Source organism: Trichosurus vulpecula, chromosome 1, assembly GCF_011100635.1.
Source record: "Trichosurus vulpecula isolate mTriVul1 chromosome 1, mTriVul1.pri, whole genome shotgun sequence".
Taxonomy (NCBI): domain Eukaryota; kingdom Metazoa; phylum Chordata; class Mammalia; order Diprotodontia; family Phalangeridae; genus Trichosurus; species Trichosurus vulpecula.
The window spans coordinates 543,301,830-543,322,786 of record NC_050573.1 but is presented as its reverse complement, the minus strand read 5'-3'; the positions used below and the strand labels follow the sequence as shown (position 1 = coordinate 543,322,786).

At 41.0% G+C, this 20,957-nt stretch overlaps 1 protein-coding gene across 5 annotated transcripts in view; it reads left to right on the top strand.

Annotated features, from left to right (window-relative positions):
• The window catches only part of LOC118834067 (stimulated by retinoic acid gene 6 protein-like), an 88,179-nt gene that overhangs the window by 41,078 nt on the left and 26,144 nt on the right, over positions 1 to 20,957 (top strand). For all 5 annotated transcript variants that reach the window (XM_036741514.1, XM_036741513.1, XM_036741511.1 and 2 more), the window contains 5 exons: positions 1,427 to 1,472; positions 5,184 to 5,312; positions 9,788 to 9,858; positions 11,958 to 12,069; positions 18,298 to 18,451. In XM_036741514.1, the coding sequence (XP_036597409.1) occupies positions 1,427 to 1,472; positions 5,184 to 5,312; positions 9,788 to 9,858; positions 11,958 to 12,069; positions 18,298 to 18,451 (512 nt within the window). The remainder of the gene's footprint in view (positions 1 to 1,426; positions 1,473 to 5,183; positions 5,313 to 9,787; positions 9,859 to 11,957; positions 12,070 to 18,297; positions 18,452 to 20,957) is intronic.

Genomic DNA, 20,957 nt, shown 5'->3' with positions numbered 1-20,957 from the left:
GAAGGTAAGGATGCATCTCAGCTCTTGTTCAAATATTTCAGCAACATCCCATTTTCTAGCATCTCTCCCTCATTTTTAGGTCCCTATTGCCTCTAGGGCAGAGCACAGAGCCTAACTCTTAAAACCCTCTACAATCAGCCTGTAAGCTCTTATGTCTCAACGTTATCCCACTCTCCTCCTGCATTCTACATCACAGCCAAACTGGACTACTGTTTCCTGACTTCAATAGGCCATCTCCCACTTTTGCACATTCAGACAAGCCATGCCCTTTACCTAGAATGTACTCCCTCCTCATCCCTGCCATTTAAAATCCTTCTCTTCAGTTAAGGTAGGGGTTTCAAATCTTTTATGTGCGTCATGGACCCCTTTGACAGTCTAGTAAAACCTACGGATCCCTCTCAGAAAAAAAAAAAGTTTTCAAATCTATAAAATACATCGAATTAAAAAGAAAATCAATTATATTGTAATACAATCGTCAAAAATATTTTTAACAAATTCATGGACCCTAGGTTAAGAACTTCTGCTTTAAAGCTTAACTCAGGTGTTACCCCTTCTGCATGGCCTTCCTGTCCCTCCTCCCCCCCCCCACCAAAAAATGTTCTCTCTCTTCTCAAACATTTCCAGAGCACTTTGTCTGTATCACTCCCTCTCTCCCCATCACCCTCTACCTTGTATTATTCTTGTCTTTGTATGTGTCACATCATACTCCCCCCAGTGCCACCCCCATCTCGCCAATGTCTTCTCTTTGGAGGCTGGGACTTTTCTCAAATGTGTTTCTGAAATTAAGTAGAATGTAATTGTGACAATAAAATTCTTAATCAGAGCAATGAAATACAAAGCAGAAGCAAAAACCCCTGGTCCATGATCCGCCGTAACTGTAAGGTTCGGGCTGTTTGAAAATACAATTCATTAGAGATTCTCCTGTACAGGATAAGAGCTGGACCTACAATTTCATTCATATAGACACCTTCAGGTCGTCAAAGTAGAGTCTTACAGGGTTGCCCAGAGCATTGAAAAGTTAAGTGATTTGCCAGTGTCCCACAGACACTAAATGTCAGAAGTGGGATTTAAATTCAGGTCTTCCTGGCTTTGAGACCAACCTCCTAACCATCATGCCTAGCTATCTCTCCATCCAGGATAGAGTGGGGTGGGGGGGAAGGGGAAAAAGTAGGGTGCATATACAATTCTATTTCTGGTATTTAATTTTTAATATTTGATATCCTAATACTGCTCTTGAGAGAAATACATCATTTTCTTTCTCTAGACCTCAGAATCTAGAAAATGAGGAGATTGGACAAGGTAGTCTTCAAAGTCTCTTTCTATTCTAAGGTTCTGCGATGCTGTGAATCATTCTTTCTGCAAAGGTGTGCCAAGCAATTGAGGGGAGTGTAGTAACAACCAAAGTTGGTGGTGTTGTTTTTTTCAGGTTTGCCATCACAATCTTGCATATCGTGCAGTGTCCACATGGGCAGGTAAGTCACCCAGGAAGGAGCAGTATTTTAACACATTCATTTGCCCTCTAAGTATCAATTTGCACAAACGGTCTTTAAATGAGTAAAAGAATGAGGAATCAGCTGTTTTCCCTGTTTGCATCTGCTCATTCCTCATGCAATGTTCAGAGTAAAGCCTGCATTAATAGATAGACCAAGATCAAAGCATGTTTCTCTAAGTTAAGTCAGAGCTGAACAGTAATTAGAATACTGGAGTCAGGAAGACCTAGGTTCAAAGCTTGCTTCCGATATGTGATTATGGCCAAGCCTTTTAGCCTCAGTTTCCTCATCTATGAAGATACTGCAGTGGAAATTCATTCCTTTCAACCCTGTCCGTAAGCTTATTTTTTTTAATTTTATGTCAATATAATTGATTTCCTATCTTATCTTATATATTTTATGCATTTTAAAAGATTATCCTGAAGTGTCCATAGATTTCACCAGACTGCCAGATGAGTCCACGACATAAAAAGGCTTAAGAACTCTTGCTCTAATACTTGCCTTAAAGGATTGTGAGAGCCTAGGATGAGACGATAAACGAGTGTAAAACGCTTGGCAAACCTTAAAGCACCAAAGCCAGCTCCACAGCAGGAACACGCCAAGCCCAAGCACCTCAGGCCCAAGTGGGAAGCTTTGAAGCTCATGGACTTGCTGCTGAGAAAGACCCAAGAGTTACAGCATGTGAGACAGATGTAGAGCTGGAAGTTCCCTGGGAGGTCACCTAGTTCAAAGCCTTTATTTTTCAAATAGAGGAATTGAAACTTAAATGACTTGTCTAAAGTGACATAGACAGTCAGCGTCCGAGGCTGGATTTGGACCTAGGTCTTTGACTTTATATCCATTTTCTTTCCACTGCAAACTTGGGGCGACAATGCCATGAATAAACCTTGCTGTCCTTTTCCATTCCATAGACCTAACATTCATATTTGTAGTAGCCACCTACAGCCACTAGGTGGCGCAGCGCATCGAGTGATAAGCCTGGAACTGGGAAGATCTGCGGTCAAATTCTCGCTTTGACACTTATTAGCTGTCTGACCTCGGACAAGTCAGTTAATCTCCCCTTGCCTCAGTTGTCTCAACTGTAAAATGGGAATGCAACAGCGCCTACCTCCTAGGTTTTTGTGAAGATCAAATGAGAATATTTGTACAACATTTAGCACAGTGCCCAGGATATAGTATGCATTATATAATTTATATAATGCCTCTTCCCTCCCCTATTACACACACACACACACACACACACACACACACACACGCAGTCTTTCATGGAATGAGATAGATGCTAGGAGATTGAAATTGTTGCTAACCCATCATTCAGATGCCCTGGTGTTAACCCTGCTTTGAAATATCATGATCAGAGCATTAGACTTTCTTCATTCCCCAAAGCCACCTAAACACAGGATTAAGCCAAGACTGCTGCAAAGAGATGACCCGGAATAAAACTGAAAAAGGAAAAACCTTTTTGTAAACAATTAATAAATCATAAAGGTGTCAAAGTTTTTTTTTCAGGTTTTAATATCTGATAAGAATGAAAATAAAGTATGGAAAACACTGACCTTGTGACCAAAACTGAATGAAAAATGAGATATTGAGCCAGGGCCATCCTTAATTAAGAGCAGAAAGGCTAGGGAGCTGAGCAAGTCTCTGGACCGAAATATTTTCCCATCACCTGTCACAGTGCCTGAAATTTCACCATTAGAAATTCAGTCCTTTGAATCATTCAGATTTTTTCATCTTCAGGAATGACCTTTGAAAAACAAAATAACTACAGACAAATAGATAAAATTAGATAATTAGAAATAGAGTAATTAGATAAATGAGATAATTAGAAATAGATAAAATTACAAGTTCTTAGGAACTAACAGTTTGGGAGGAATTACGATATTGAACACAAGGTAGCCTGGCTTGGTGGTCAACGCATTGCACTTGGAACTGGAAAGAACTGGGTTCGAACAGCGCTTCAGATTCTTACTAGCTCTGTGACTATGGGCAAGTCACTTAACCTGTCTGAGTCTCAGGCAGCACTCTGAGACTGTCGGTGTTAGAAGGTTGCAGTCTGCTAAGAATGGCAGGTATTAGAACAACTAGTCTGGAGCTGTGCTTTCATTCGAGTAAAGAGCTCTCAGTGGGGAAATGCCTTTCACTGATGCAAAGCAACAGCGTCTCTGTACCTCACAATATTAGAGGATTGCCTTTGTCACTGAGAGATTAAGTGGTTTTGCCTATGGCCACAGAGCCAGCTAGTATGTGTCAGAGGCAGGATTGGAACTCAGGTCTAGAATCAGGAAGAATATGTCCTCCAGACTCAAAGACCAACCCGCTCACCACTATATCAAGCCACCTCTCAAGAGAAACATGCTATTGATGATATCTCACATCTAGATATCAAGTTATAGTTTATGAAGCACCTTCACATACACTATCCCGCTTGTTCCTTGGAGCAAGTTCTTTTCTCAACGTGAGAAAGAAGTAAAAAGATGGTGGTGGAAGGGGAAGGGAGAAAACAAGCGTTTAGTAGGCACCTACTGTGCACTAGGCCCTGGCTAAGTACTTGACAAACACCATCTCCTCCGATCCTCACCATATCCCTGGGGTTGATTGCCATAATTACGCTCGTTTTCCAACTGAGAAAATGGAGACCGCAGAGACTAAGGGACTTCCTCGGCTCCCACAGCCAGGGAGCATCTGAGGGCAGGTTTGTACTCAGGTCTTCCTTGACAACACCCATTGTGCCACCCATCCACAATGTCGGCACCAGAAATCCTCAGTTCTAGTACCAACTCTGCCACATACTAGTGGTGTGAATCTAAACGAGTTTCTCTACCTCTCTGAGGCTTGTTTTCCTCCACATGAAATGGCACTAGGTTAGTGTAACGTTAATGGGTTAGGAAGATCTTCCCCATCCATTCTTAGGCCTGTGTGACCTGCTTGGAGCTCTGGCCCAGCTCACAGCTGTGACACATCCTGAGTCACATAGAGCCTATTGAGGGAGGAATTTGCCTAAGGGGAATTTGCTTAAAGGGGAAGCTTGCTCAGGGGAGGCTTGCTTGTAAGAAGGCTTTCATACTTTTTGCTAATTTCTAATTAGGTATTGAGTCGCGTGGGCTGTGATGCCTTCTGGCTCTGAGAAGTGTACATATACTGAGTTGGTATTTTGCTTTGGGCTTTGATTATGAGAAGGATCTTTCGGTTCCTTGGATGGGACTCTGAGTAGCCGTTTAAGAGCCCCTCGACTACTCAGATGTTGTTGATGCCTCCCTGATCCAATGGTGCACGTAGGTGGTTGTATCACCTTGTTCAGACAGATTGGAGCCCTGTCTGTTGATCTTTGTGCTAATTTCTCTGCTTGTATTTTCTCCACGTTCAGGGTGCTGACCTTTCCCCTGAACTAGTGAATGTGATTAAAATAAGATTGTTAACCCCTTTTAAAAGTTATCTTTCCTTTAAAAGCAGATCAAAAAACCTGTGCTAGCAGGCAATCCTGGGTATGCTAGGTTGCTTGCTGTTACAGTTGGTGGAGCAGAATTAGATGGAAAATCTCTAAGCCTCCCTCTCCCTTTGATGTGTCATAGCCAAGTGATGGTAAACAAGGCAAACTTCCACCATATTTGGAACAGATACCCCTTCCTTCCTTCCTGCATGAGTGTGAGACTTTTGAAATCCTGTATTTATCTGTTTTGATTTCTATTGCAGCTAATTGGGGCATACGAAACAGTTATTTTCTATTGGCCTTCCCTGCTGTGCCTGGCTTTCCTGTTGGGCCGTTTTGTGTACATGTTTGTAAAAGCTCTGAAGATTCATCTAGGTTGGGAGGTTCAAAATGTGAGTACAACCCATTCCACACCCATGCCATCTTTATAAAAAATGATCAGCTTTCTGATTATCTGTTTAGGATGTCTGTGTGCCCATGTAAGATATGTATGTCCACATGGGTTGTCTAAAATGTGGCTGGAATAAATATACTTGGGAGCTTGTCCACCCCCTTTCCCATGGAGATTATACTTCCTGCCTTGAGATAAACTGAGAAAGGGCCATGATTCTCTAAGAGGGGCACTAATTAGAATTAGATCTGTCTTCTTCCCTAAATATTGACAATGTAGGGGCACAATAGGTTGAAAACAATAGCTACTTTCTTGTCACTAGACTTTAATGGGAGGGGGTAGCCTTAAGCTTATACTCACTGGCATGGAACCTTCCCACCAAATGCTGGTTACTCAAAAGACCACCAAAATCATGAATGTCAAGAAAATTCATTTATCCGAGCAAAAGAGCAAAGAGAAATTGGAGAAGCTACAAAGACTAGAGTGTATCAGAAAAACATACAAGTGAATGAGCCCATCTGATGAGAACAAGATGCCAGCTTGAACCAAGCGATATCGCTCAGAGACATTCTCTCGCCAAAGCATTGCTCAGTGTGCTTCTGTCTCTTTGTCTCTCTCTCCAAAGCATCTCTCAAAGAATGTATTTATCTATCTCTCTCCTCTCTTCACTCTGTCTCTCTCAGTCTCTCCTCTGTCTCTGTCTCTTTCCAAAGCATCTCTCTCTCAAAGAGTGCCTTTTTCATATTCTCCCTCCCTCCCTTGCTCTCTCTCCTCTCTTCTTTCTCTCTCTGTCTCTCTCTCTTCTCACTCTGTTTCTCTTCTCTCTCTGCATTCTCTCTGTGTCCCTCTTATTTTCTTGTTCTCTCTTTGTGTCTCTCTATCCATCTCTTCTCTCTCTCATTTCTTCTCTTTTCTCTCTCTGTCTCCTCTTCTCTCTCTGTTCCCTCTCTCTTCCCTGTCTCTTTTCTCTATCATTCTGTCTCTCTCTTCTCTCTCCTTGTTCTACTTCTTCTCTCTCCTCTCTTCTCTTTTCTCTCTCTCTTGTGTCTCTCCTCCCTTCTGGCTTTGTCTCTTTGTCTTTCTCTGTATCTTTGTCTCTGTCTGTCTCTCTTTTTCTCCCTCTGTCTGTCTCCACCTGTCTTCTCTCTCTCTCTCTCTCTGTCTCTCTCTGTCTCTCTCTCTCTCTCTCTCTCTCTTCCATCCTACCTCCTCCTCCTCCCAAAAGTTCTTGCACCAACACTGCCCCTCATGTAGTCAAACAGCATGGCATCAGCATTCTCTTAACTAACTGGGAGCCTCCTTCTCTATGTATAGCATCATGAAAAATGCTGTAAATCATACATGCAAAAGATTTCCTTTATGCACAACTACTTAATAATTCCCTTGTTCATTTTATTGTGAAATGCACTGACAAGTCTCAAAATGAGTCACAGTCCCTGTGTGGGGAAATGGAAAAAAATAAAACAAACAAAAAAAGTTACTGGAGTGGTTTGCCATTTCCTTTTCCAAGAAACATTTCCCATCACTTAACCTTCCTCTAATCTTTCTTGCCTCAACCAGACAAATGGAGCTCATTCTCATCACCTTCCTCCAATTAGCTGATGAGCCAGAGCAAAGAATTGGTCTGTATAAGCTATGACAAGGTCTTCCCTCCTTTATAGAGCAAACTTTTCCAGTTGTGTCTGAGTTCTTTTTTTAATTTATTTTTTATTTTTAGTTTATAACACTCAGTTCCACAAGCATTTGGGTTCCAAATTTTCTTTCCCTCCCACTCCTCCCCCGAACCCCCCAATGTAATCCAACGTAGGTTCTATATATATCTTCACATTTAGACTTATTTATATAATAGTCCAGTTGTAATGAAGAATTATAGTCAATGGAATGAATCATGAGAAGGGAGAAATGAAACCAAATTTCAAAAAAGGGAAAAAGAAAAAAGAGAGAGAGAGCAAAAAGTTTGCCTCAATCTGCATGCAGACTCTACAATTCCTTCTCTGGATGTGCATAGCCCCTTCCATCATGAGTCCCTTGGAGCTGTCCTTGAACCCTACACTGATGAGAGGAGTCAAGTCCATCAAAGTTAGTCCCCACAGATATCATATGTCTGCAATCATGTACAATGATCTCTTGGCTCTGCTCCCCCAACCTCAACACCAGTTCGCCTAAGTCCCTCCAGATTACATTGAAGTCCGTCTACTCCTCATTTCCCACAGCACAACAGAATTCCATCACATTCAATACACCACAATTTTGCATCTGACTTCTTATGCGTAAGCTCTCCCACATCTCCACAACGTTTATGTAACTCATAAAGGGTCATAATTAAGATAGGGTGGCAGGGGCTTTGCTCAGGAGTACAAAATTTAGAAGGTACCAATAACACCATTAGTCCTTCAGCAGGAAAGAAATAAATTAACTCAGCACCTAGTTAGCAAGAATATTTTAAAATAAGAAACTACCACAAGACCCATTTTGTGTCTCATCCACGTAGCCTCCTTGTCTGTCCCCATACTGGGTGCTTCCTGCTCCCCCACACCTGCAGCTGCCTTGTGATGGCCAGGGCATCTGTCACTGCTGTCCCCTCCCTTACTTTCCAGTTACTTCCCACAGGTACTTAAACTGTTAGCTACAACTCTGGTCCCAGGTAATAATTGAAGATGTTCCCCCTGTGGCTTATGAAAGGTGATGATTCTCATTTAAGACATAAGACTTAAGAGGCAGCACGATGTAATGAAAAGAGGGGTGGGGTTGGAGTCTGAAGGCCTGAATTTGAATTCTACCTCCAAAACTTACTAGGTTCGGACACATGGTCACTTAACTGCTCAGATCTTCAGTTTCTTCATCAATAAAGTGGAAAGGATAGTGCTTGTTTCTATTAATTAGCCAACTCACAGAATTGCTGGGAGGAAAACACCATAAAAACCTCAAAGCACCGTATCAATAGGGATAGGGACAAGATTTGTGATTTCAAATCATAGGGAGAACCCCTAAGTGAGGGAATTCTCTTCTCCAATGCAAGTTGCCACCTTTTCTCCAAATTAGAGTCAGAGTTGCCTAGAGGCTAAGTGACTGACACATACAGCCAGTATATGTTAGAGGGGCTACTCAAACCCAAATCTTCCTGGCTCCAGGACTGACTCTCTCTCCACTGGCTATCATTATCTATACCAGCATTTAAATCAATGTGAATTATTGTCACAGGATAACCAGGTGCTATGGAGGATCGAATTTTGGCATTAAAAATACCTGTATTTATAAATTTTCTCTCATTGTTCATCCCACTTTTCCCTCACATTCAGAAGGTTTTAGTTCCTGGAAGCTCCCAGAAGGACCGTGGCGGGAGAAGATGGATCTTCAGCCTTCCCTTTTTTATACAGAAAAGGGTTCCATCTCTGCGACAGAAACTCATATTGATGCAAATGCTGGCACTTTGGCAATGTTTCAGTTCTCCAGTTCCAAGGGGGATGTTAGGGGAATTTGGATAGATGAGCAGACATAAGACCAGAGCATTTTTCTTTATCATTTCTCCATGGGATATGGAAATCTGTTGCCTATGGGAACTAAGGAGCTAGAAAAAGGTGGGAGGGGGTGGAGAAACTGCTTCATTTGGGCATCACAGTAATTTTTGGAAACAGGGAGAAATCTCAGCAGTGTAGGGATATAAGGTAAAAGTGATAAAACAATAAAATGCACAAGTAAGCAGGAGGATAACAGTCTCTACAGAGGCAGCTAGGTGGCATAGTAAATAGAGGACGGGACTTGGAGTCAAGAAGACTCAGTTCAAATATGGCCTCAGACACTTATTAGCTGTGAGAGCAAGTCACTCAACCTCTGTCTGCCTCAGTTTACTCACCTGTCTAAAGGGGGAAGAAATAGCACTTACTTCCATATAAGATATTTTCAGAATAGACGGAAGGTAATCTAAATGAGGGGAGGTAGCTAAATAGCTCAGTAGATAAAGCTCTGAGCTGGGAGTTAGGAAGAGTTCAAATCCAGCCTCAGATACTTACTAGCTGTGTGACTTTGGGCAAGTCACTTAACCTCTGTTTGCTTTAATCTACTGAAGAAAGAAACAGCAAACAACTCTTGGATCTTTGCTAAGAAAACCCCATAGACAGTGTTGGTGTGCTATGGTCCATGGGGTCATGATGAATTAGACACAACTAAACAACAACACTCTTAAAGGAAAGGCACTAACTGCCAGGGGTCCCTGTAAGGAGGACCAAGAAAGGCCTACTGCAAAGGGTGGGTTTTGAGCTGAGTCTTGAAGGAAGCCAGAGAAACTAATAGGCTAGAGGGGAAGAAGGAAAGCATTCTAGGCATGGAAGACTGCCAGGGCCAAAGCACAGAGATGAAGATGTAGTGTCATAGGCAAGAAACGGCAAGGGAGCCAATGTAGCTGGATCCTAGAGTGCATAGAAGGGAGTAAATTAGAAGGAGACTAGAAAGGTCAAAACCCTTTTCCTTTTCTCATAGGAAGAAAGATCCTTTCTGGAAGTTCATCAAGCAGAACACGTGAAACAACTCATGAGGAAACCACCAGAGCAGTAAGTAAGACTCAGCTGCTTATCCCTGACCTAAGCAAGCCATCTGCCTTCTGATGGCCCTCATCATTCCTCCCTATGATTCTTTGGAGGGGGATTGGCTGCTATGTCATCCCATTCTCCCAACCGATCCTGTACAGATGCTCTTCTTTTCTCCTTCTTAGTGTCAATGGACACCTCCCTCGAGCTAAAATGGCAGGTCTCAGAAATTTTCTTGCCTACTATTACAAAGTTGGACAAGAATGAAAAACGACCGAACAGCCACCACAAAACTGACTCTACACGGCTCCAGGGAATGGGAAAAATCATGTAGAAAACATTCTCTACCTCCATTTCTTTTCTAGGCAATTTGCAGGCTGATCTCTTGTAGTATAGTTTAAAAGTGACCATTTAAACTTGTATATATTTTTGCAATATGAAGATTATATAGAGTAATTAGATATATCCTGAGTATCAACTATGACATTTAATGAAAACTTAGTTCAATAAACTTTTATTAAATGATACAACTATGATACCAACAAAAAAGTCAAAACAGTTCTTACCTTCAAGGAACTTATATTCTATCTACTACAGAAAACAAGATGTACCTAGATAAGTAAATATATGTACATATATGTGTGTATATATACATACATACATTCATATATATATGTATATATACATATACATACATAAAATTAAAGAGAGTACTAACAGCAGTGGAGGGACAAGAAGGAAGGACAAAAAAACAAGAAAAAATTCATTTTAATGTACTTATATACAAAGCAGCACTTTGAGGAGGACAGGGGTAAGGGAACATAAAAATGCAATCAAACCATGATAACATATAAAAACTCAAAACATGTAGGACAGAGTAAGAGTAAGAGCCCATAGTAAGCCTTTGATAATATTTAATAAAAAAGGAACCCTGCTACCATTAGACTTACTGTAACCTACACTCCATCAAGTACTTTTCCATCCAGGGATACCAACCTCCTTGCTGCTCCATGAACAAGACACTCCATCCCCGGACTCTGGGTATTTTCTCTGGCCACCCCCCCTGCCTGGAATGTTCTCCCTCCTCATCTTCCCCTCCTGGCTTCGTTGAAGTCCCAGCTGAAATCCTGCCTTCTACAAGAAGGCTTTCACAATCCCTCTTAATTCTAGTGCCTTCCCTCTGTTATTAACTATTTGTCCTGGTTACAGTTTTTTTAACCTATTTGTTTGCTCATCTCCCCATTAGACTGTGAGCTGCTGGAGGGCAGAGATTGTCTTCTGCCTTTCTTGGTCCCCCTCTCCCCTTCCAGCACTTTAGCATGGTGTCTGGAACAAAGTAGGAACTTAATAAGTGTTTTATTGACTGACATTTTCCTATGAAGTTTCATATTTCTAATGAAGTTTCATTGTCATAAAAGTTAGCAAAAAGTTGGCAAACAAAAACACTACTTGACCTCTGACACAGATGCTAAAGATGGCATCTTAGTAAAGTGGATGAGGATATGACACCTGTACAGATATAACAATTCCTTATATTTTACAGCAACTAAAATTGTTCAAAGCACATAATTAATGTGTGATTTCACAAGCATCATAGAACCCTAAGCATCTCTCCTTGACTTTGCTGTTAATGATGTTCAGTCATTTCAGTTGTGTCTGACTCTTCATGACCCCATTTGGGATTTTCTTAGCAAAGATATTGGAGTGGTTTGCCATTTCCTTCTCCAGCTCATTTTAAAGACAAGGAACTGAGGCAAACAAAATTAAGTGACTTGCCCAGGGTCACACAGCTAGTGTCTGAGGCCAGATTTGAACTCAAGAAGATGAGTCTTCTGACCAACACTCTCTCCACTGCATCACCTAACTCCTTCGTTTGCATTTCCTAAATAAGCTTCCTGCTTACTTATGTGCTATGGGGGCATTGAGGTAGCCTGGAACAGAAATTATTACATGCAGATAACAAGCACAGAGAAGTAACATGACTTCAGAGAAATTTCCCTGCAAAATTAACACAAGGAATAGATTCTGACATCCATATAATGAGGAAGAAGGGTATCGTTTTTTGAAAATTTTATGATTTATTTCCCCCCCACCCCGATCTATTTGGGTTTATTTATCTGCAGAGATGAAGAGAAATCCTGGTTCCAACGTAGGATCTATGAATGGGATCCATATTTTCAGTTCCCAAGTCGAATGATTGGTTCTACCGTGTTAGCTTTCATCTGCTTATATCTTGTAAGTAAATCAGATTCCTTTCTAGGCCACAAACATGGGAAGAAAAGATCACTTTACACAATAGACATGGTCTTGAGAAACTGTATAAGATGAATTTTTTTCAACACCTTTGTTTTAAATGTCCTAAGGGGAATTCACTAGTGAAGCTATAATGATATTTTTTCTAAAGAATCCTTTTCATAATCTGATTAACCCAGAGGCCAATCAGAGGATGGGGGGGGAGGGGGGCGGGGAGGTGAGATAGGATTAACCTGCCCTTTCTGTGCTTTTTCAGAGGATGGGGGGAAATAACACCAGCCCAAGCCACTAGGAACCTCATCTACTAGCCTAAAATAAAGATTTCATCTAGCTTTGTGGAACAAATTCAACCCAGTGCATGATTGTTACAAGTTCTAGTGGTATCCTGCTTGTGAAATTTTCTAGTTGCGTGCCCATAGTAAACCACTTAACGTCTATACCCTTCAAACAACTTCCTAGTTATAGGGTTTGCATTTTCCATTATGGAAGGGAGTTTCCACACTGCTAGGGATCACAAACCTTTCAGATTTTACATGCAAGTTTTACGAATTTCAATTTAAGGTATGAAACTGAATGTAGTTATCTCTGAGTACCTAACCATGTAAATGATCCAATTCAGTTCAGTTCAAGGCTCTGATCTAAAATGTCTTTTTAAGTATCATGGGCCATTAAGGGCCCATGTTTTAGACGTTAGCTAATCTCAAATACAATATTCTAGTTTGCTTAAAACATTGCAAGGTCAATATATTAGAGTAGCACTTTACCGTCATGATCATACTGAAAAAGATAAGGGATTTTAATGAGCAGCAAACTCAGTATGGCAGCCCGTGTAGTCTTGGGATGAATTGAGAGGCATAGCTTCCTGGAAGTGTTCACTCTCAGCACCCTCTACTGTTTTATCATCCAAATTACGCCTCTCAGTTCTGGGTGATCCCCAACGTTCTCCTCTAGGCCCCCTCGTCTTACTGCTATACTCTTCCTTGGTATCCTCATCACTTCTGTGGGTTTATTTATCATTTCCATACAGATGACTCCCAGATACACACACACACACACACACACACACACACACACACACACACATATATATATATATGTATGTATGTATGTATGTATGTATGTATGTATACATATATGTCCAGGTCCAGTTTTTCCCCTGAACTTCAATCTTGTATCACCAATTACATATTGGACATTTAGTTAAGTAATAAGTAGAAAATGAAAAGAGGTAAATTAAAGCTCCCTAAAAATTAGAACTATTTAAAAGTGGAATGGGTTGCTTCAGGATATGGTATATTCCAAGGGTAGGGAACCTGCAGCCTCAAGGCCACATGTGGCCCTTTGACTGAATCCAAACTTCCATTTGTTCTTTGAAGATTGGATTCGGTCAAAGGGCCACACTTGAGGACCTAGAGGGCCACATGTGGCCTTGAGGCCACAGGTTCCCTACCTCTGGACCTTATTACCTCTCTTTGGAAGTCTTCAAGCAAAGGCTGGATGACTCCTTTTCAGGTGGGCAACAGAGGTAGTTATTGATCAGCAGGGTATGGCTGCCTAGCTCCCTCCCAACTCTAAAATTCCATACCAAATTTGCAATAAATATACAAAGTCATCTAGCACAATACTTATGTAGACAGCAGAGCCCTCCAGGACCCCCTTTGTCTTTACTGGTGAGTATATGAGTACAAAGTCACGTGGCCCTCTATATCTAGGCATCCTCAATGATGCTTCACATCCTGATTCTCTTCTTGTTCTCTACCCTTACATTTCACTCTGGCCCACTGGACTTCCATAGGCCATACTCTCAGGGCCTTAATCCACTCAGCTTTGAACTCCTCCTTTGGGGCCCCTGCTGTCCTGACTACCAGCCCGAGTCATGGTTCACACACTCCCCCCAGTCATTTTCTTGTCCTGGCACATGCCAGATCTGGCCTGAGTGTGTGAGTGCAAACTCTCATCGCCTGTTACATCTATCTGGCCTCAGCCATGCTTCACATTCTGGCCATCTTCCTTCATCTGCCCTTGTAGTGGTACTGTACTCACCTGATCACTTGACCTCTGGACCTCCAGATATGATGCTCTGTGGAACTTAATACATTCATCTTGGAAACTTCCACCCTAGGGAAATTTGCTCTCTTGACTCACTGAGTGTGTAAGTACAAAGTCACATGTCTCATTAGTCATTTTCTTGCCTGGGACTGCCATACATATTCTCTCCTTCCTGCCTCCTCCACCCTGGCTTTCCACCTTTTGGTCTGGGATCCATTGTCAAATCAATACTGCTATTCCTACTGGAAAGGGTGTATCATTCCTATGGCTCCAATCTCCAACCCTGTGACTTTCCAGACCAAAACACCCTCAATGGCCACCTCTTCCCCATATGAGTTGTCTCTCTCTATTAGAATGCAAGCTCTTTCAGGGCAGGGACGGTCTCAGATTTGTATTTGTATCCCATGTAGTTAGCACAATGCTTGGCACACACATAGTAAACACTTACCAAATTATTTTTCATTCATTCTTCCTTAGATCCAGTCTATCCTTCTAGGCTGTAGATGTCATATTGAGCTCTGTTATCTAAAATGTTAGCATTCTCCCAGAGGTTTCTATTTAATCAACATACTCTCATTGCCTTCATCTAAGTCTGATCAACAGAATGTTCAACAGAATGCAGGCAAAGAAAAGTCCCTAGGGTACTCCACTGGATATCTCCCTCCAACTTAATACTGATCTATTAATTACTATTTGGTAATGGTTTGGTCCAATAATTCAAACCATTCTTTGTGGGAAGTATGGCAGGGGTAAGCAGAGTATAGAAAAGAGGAAAGAGTGATGGACATACTTAGACGATTTGGGTTTGAATTCCAGCCAGGCAGTTTGCTCTCAGTGTATACTTGTGAAATGAGAGAATTGACTAGATGACCTCAAAGGTCTTTTCCAGGTCGACATCTATAAGCCTATATTAATCCACCTAATACCATTATCATCTAACCCACGCCTTTCCACCTTGTTCATAAGGAGACTATGTGATATTTTGTCAGATGCTTTTCTGAAATCCAGGTATGTTCTCCCTACAGTATTGCCCTTTATCTGACTGTCTAGTAACCTTGTCAAAATGAGGATAATATGGCATAACTTGTTCTACCTGTCTCTTAGTAATCACTGCTTCTTTTCATGGATACTAAAACCGCTACCATGACCACTGCATCTCAGTCACTTTTCCTCAGTCGCTTAACCAGCTCCTACCTATTTAGAATATATGTCCCCCAAGATTCTGTTTTAAAACCTCTTCTCTCTATACACTCTCTTGATGATCTCATTAGCTTACTGCAATATCATTGTTATCACCATGTGGATGGCTTCCAAATCATCCATGATCTCTGTCAAGGCCCACATCACCTTCCACTTGGTTGTTCCATCAACATCTCAAACTCAATTTGTACAAAACAGAATTCATTCTTTCTTCCCCCATTCCATCCCTCTTCCAAACTTCCCAGTTTCTGGTAAAGATACCACTCCAAGTCATCCAAATTCACATCCAGGTCATCTTTGACTTACTTTGACTTACTTCTCTCTTGCCCCGCCAACTGGCTGCTCCCCAGCCAATTGCCAAGTCTTGTAGATTCTAACATTTCAACATCTCTTCCATCTGTTCCCTTCACAGAGTCCCTACCCTACTTCCTTCTCTCATCTTTCACCTCAACTATTTTGATAGCCTCTTTATTGGTCTCCCTCCTTTCGATCTCTCTTCTCCAATCCATCTTGAGTGGAGCTGCCAAATACATATTCCTAAGATTCACATTTGACCATGTTACTCCTCTGCTTCAGAATCTTCATTGGCTCCCTATTGCCTAAGATACAAACTTCTCAGCCTGGTATTTATGGCATTCTATAAACTGGCTCCCATCTACAATTCCAGGCATTTCATCTTACTTTACTTACATTACTCCATGCCTCAGCCAAAATGGCATACTAGCTGTTCCCAAACTCAGCATTCTATTTCCAGTCTTTGGAACTTCTCTCCTTCCTGGAATGTGCTCCTTCACTACCTCCACTTCTTAGGATCCCTAGTTTCCTTCAAGGCTCAGCTCAGATGTATTCCTACATGTAAGGGTTTCCTTTTACTTCCACTTGTGTTTTATTCAATATCCAATTATTCTTGTATTTACTTACCTAGTACAATTTATATTCCTTAAAGAATCCTTAAAGAGTTTCATCTTTGTCTTTGTGTCTCTAGTGTCTTATATATAGTAGGTTTTTAACAAATTTTATTAAATTGAATTGCCAAAGAAGATTCCCTGAAAACCCATACTAACCAATCCCTCTCATCCTCAGGATTTCTACTTAAATTTTAAAATGCCCTTCACTTCACAAATGCTAGAGCTAACTCACCTTTAAGAAGCATTCTTAGACAGGGCAGGAGAAATTTTTATCAGGAATGGAAGTCTAGATTGCTAGGTAAACTAGGTCATGCAGGGGATAAAGTAATGGACCCATAGTCCAAAAGACCCAAGTTCAAATTTGGCCTCGGACACTTACTCGCTGTGTGACCTTCGGCAAGTTGTTTAACATCCATTGGTTCAACTGTAAAACGGAGACCATAAAAGCATTTCCCGCATAGGGCTGTTGTGAGGATCAAATAAGATAATGATATCTGTAAAGTGCCCAGCACACTTAATAAATGCTTGCCCCCTTCCCCTTTCCCCCTTCCCCCTAGACCATAATTGACAAATTCTGTTTTCTTTCCTACAAATCTGATACTTGCCCTTCTCCAGTCCTGTGGTATGTCTGTCATTCTCCCCAATCTTTCAAAATCATTCAGCAGTCAATTCTTTCAGTACTCGAGGACAGGTGACTTGAAGTTGTCAAGGGCAATGAGACTGTCTCACCGTCTCCTTGCTAAGATTGGTATCAGCTTCCTGTTAACCATTTTTTTCCTTGTTCAGACATTTCCAGAGCAAAAATTGTTCTTTTTGCCAAGGAACAATGTAGTCACTGAGCCTCCTTCGTTCTGTTGGCAGGTATTGTCCCATGACCTCCACCAGCCTCAGCTCCATAGCTAGAGACCTCCTGACATGATTTTTACAGCATTATACCATGCTCCCATATTATTCATCCTCAATTATCTACCTTTGCTTCCAAATTACATTCATATCTCTTTAAAAAATCTAAATTGGTTTTTAAGTTCCCCGGGCTTCTTCATTAATTTCTTGAGATAATCGCCTCATTGGAATTATTCCCTTCAGGCTCTCAGAATTTCATTGAGGTTTTTCTTCCTCCTTCTCAGCTGCTTTTCCTAGAGAATTTTAGCCCACACCTTCCTTCTGGATCTTTTGAAAACTGCTTTCCCAAAATCCAGGGTACCTGTCAGACTATGTTCAGCTTTCCTTTTTCCTATCACAAACTCTAATATGGAATGGTCACTTCCCCTTTCTCCTCTCAATATTCTAATCCTTTCTACCCCCAAGCAACCAGTTCTTCCCTGTTCATGAGAATCCATTCGAGTATAGAATTTCCCATTGTTTGGTCTTCTACTTTTCAAAGGCTGAAATTATCATTAAGTCAAGAAGTTATTAGCTTTTCTCTTTTTTTAGATGAAGCCCTAGAAGATATCTGGATAAATAAAATCTCCCATCACAATTAGATCAGGCCTGTGCCAATGACAGGTGAAAAAACTGACCAAGATGCCACGGCTAGTTAGTAGCAGAATGGGCATAAGTATCCATGCCCAGGTCTACTGATTCCCAATCTGGTACTCTTTCCACAGGCAAAAATAAAACCATGTTCTTTCTGGGATTGCTCATGTAATGTCGGTGAATAAAACATAAAATACATTGTGAAAAAGAAATGCTTTTATTATCTTGCCTGGGTCATCCCCAAAGTCACCCTAAAGCCTTCCTTTTATCTACCAATGGAGATAGGACCTTGGACTACTTGTAAAAATTTGATTCAATTTAATGAGTTCCCATCTGAATGTCTGGACCCATATTTATCTGATGTTCTAACACGGTAGAGGTACAGAGCGTTTCTCACCTTTCAGTGCCATTTAAATAAATCAGAACCACATAGAGACTAGAGAGAATTTTAAAAGAGATAAAGAGCCTGAATGACCTAAAAAAATAGTCTTCAGAACAACATTGGACTTTGTGTGCATTGGGCTATGCCATGAATAATGACAATATCTCTAAAACCTTTCCTCCATTTCTCCTCCAGTTTATTATAATTGAATTTTGCGTGTACACATACATTGTACAAGAGCTAGACGTATTTGAGGGGGGACTGGAGAGCTACATTGCTTCAGTTAATGGGACAGGAGTACTGACACCAGCTGTTCTACGGATAAAGGAGCTGATTAACGTGGTAAAAGGTAAACCAGTCCTTGTACAGTTATTGTGTTATAGGTGGCTGAGACTGAAGTTCTGTGAAAAGAAATAATCACACCTCAAGTCTTATTTTGTAGCTTGGCTCTTTCTTTTAAACCAACTGACAAAATAAAAAAAAACATTTTTACATAATAGTTTGGAAACAAGATCATCCTGAAAACATGTATTTCGAGGAAGAACAGAAATTAGGGAAAGGGGGAAAATGGAATTTTATCTTTCAAAAATTACTTTCTACTCGGCTAAGGATAGAATAAAACATTCTAGAATTTTTTGTTTTCTTTTATTATTTATACTTCTCCTTTTAGTTTTATTTTCCCCTTTTATTTATCATTTCCTTAATACTTAAGATAATTATGATAATTAAGGATCTATAATTTTGTCCAAATAGGCTTTCCCCTCTCATTGCACCTCATCAGACACTAAGCGTGATTTTTTTGGAGGCAATCAGGATTAAGTGACTTGCCCAGGGTCACATAGCTAATAAGTATCTGAGGCTGGATTTGAACTCAGGTCTTCCTGACTGCTGGGCCAGTGCTCTATCCACTGGGCCACCTAGCTGCCCCTAAATGTGATCTTAATGAGTTGCTGTAACCAAAGACAATTCATCACCAAGTATCCTGCTTTTGACAAGGAGCCTCTCCAAATTTAACTAAGCTGGTCCTTTGATGACTAACATATAAGCCATCACTAGTCCTTGTATTCAAAGCCTTTCCAATTTGGTGTAAGCTGTCAAGGCGTTAATAACCTCCAATAACCCATGATTTCCGTACCATCATGAAACAATAGAGTAGGATTTCAGTGGCTATAGCCAATTATTAATGAATTAAAATACATGAAAGTGATTACATTAAGTAATAGGGTGATTCTGTAAGAGGCTTGTAAACTTATGAATTTTCAGTTAATGTCATAACTCCAGAATTAACATTAACAATTAGTCCTTTCTATCATGAGCTCCTTCTTGTTGAAGTGCTGGTGGTAGTGTTCCCAGACTGAGAAGTCCGAGCAACAAATCACCATGGCATAGCAGAGGGAGCCCCAGATTTAGAGGACTTGGGTTTGAATCTCACTTCTGTGGCTTACTAGCCCTAGGACCTTGGCCAGTTCCTGCCATCTGTCTGGGCCTCTGTTTCCTCACCTGTAATGTGAGAGGACTGGACAAGATTTACTCTAAGGTCCCTTTCAGCTCTAAATCTCATGATCCTAAATCACGGAAAAGGCATCTCGCAGGAAGGAGCTAAGACATGAAATAGCTGACGTAAACGATCTCACCATCGTAAGATGCACAAGACATAAGATTAGACATAAACCATCAGAGCTAAAAGGAGCCTTTGACATCATCCGATCCAACTTCTTTACAGACGAGGAATCGGAGTCATACAGAAGAGACATGATGTGCTGAAGGTCCACAGTAATGTTAGAGCCTGAATTCCCAAGTCCAGTGTTCTCTCTTTACTACATCGTGTTGTCTCAGAAGTTTATTTCTAACAGAGTTTTATTTAAATGGCAGGAAAAATTTTTTTTAATGTTTAAAAAACTAGTCTTAGCTTGTGGGCCATACAAAAACAGAAGGTAGGCTGGATACGGCCCATGGGCTGCAGTTTGCTAACTTCCGATTTAAGTGATTAAATCAGCAAAGGAGACTGAAAAGGATTGGTTAGAAGGGTGAGGAGGACAGCTGAGAGATATCATGAAAACCTAGAGAGGAGAGAATACCTGCAGAAGAGTATGGTCCATGTAATCAAATGCAGCAGACAGGATGAGGACTGTTCATTGGTAACTTTGAGGAGAGCAGTTTCTATATAAAATGACTATCAGTCAGAAGACAGATTGTGAAGAATTGAGAAATAAATGAGAGGAAAGGGAGGGGAGGCAGTGAATGTAGAAGAACTCTTTCTGGGAGTTTAGCGAAGATGGGAAAAGAGATGCAGGATGATAGCTTGAAGGTTTTTGTCTCCTTTTGATTACGCGAATGCTCAACTCCCTCACTGGAGGGAGACAATGTATGGGAGGCTTAAGTTTGTGGAGAGTGACCAAGTGAATCAATTACAGAAGAATGAAAAGATTGCCTTTCTGGAAAGAGGGCCCCGTTGAGTCATGTCCCAGCCCATCTTCTCCAGGCTAAATAATCTTAGTTATATTTCAAATAATCCTCCTCTTTCGGGGTTCTCCTCTGGACCTGATCCATCTTGTCAATGGCCTTCCTAAAGTATCCTGCCCCGAATTTAACACAATATTCCTGATGTGGTCTGACCAGGGCAGAGTATAAGTGAAACTATAACTGTCAAGTGTTATAGACACACTGCAGCCTAAGATGATATTTACTATATTTTTTGGTTTTCTATGTCATAACTGTTGACATGCAGAGCTCACAGTCCACTAAAATCCATTTTTTCACATAAACTGTTATCCCTACATGTATACCAGGACTGTGTATGAGCCAGTTCATAATGGATGTGAGAGCTGATTATTAAATTTTCAATGTGAGCATTT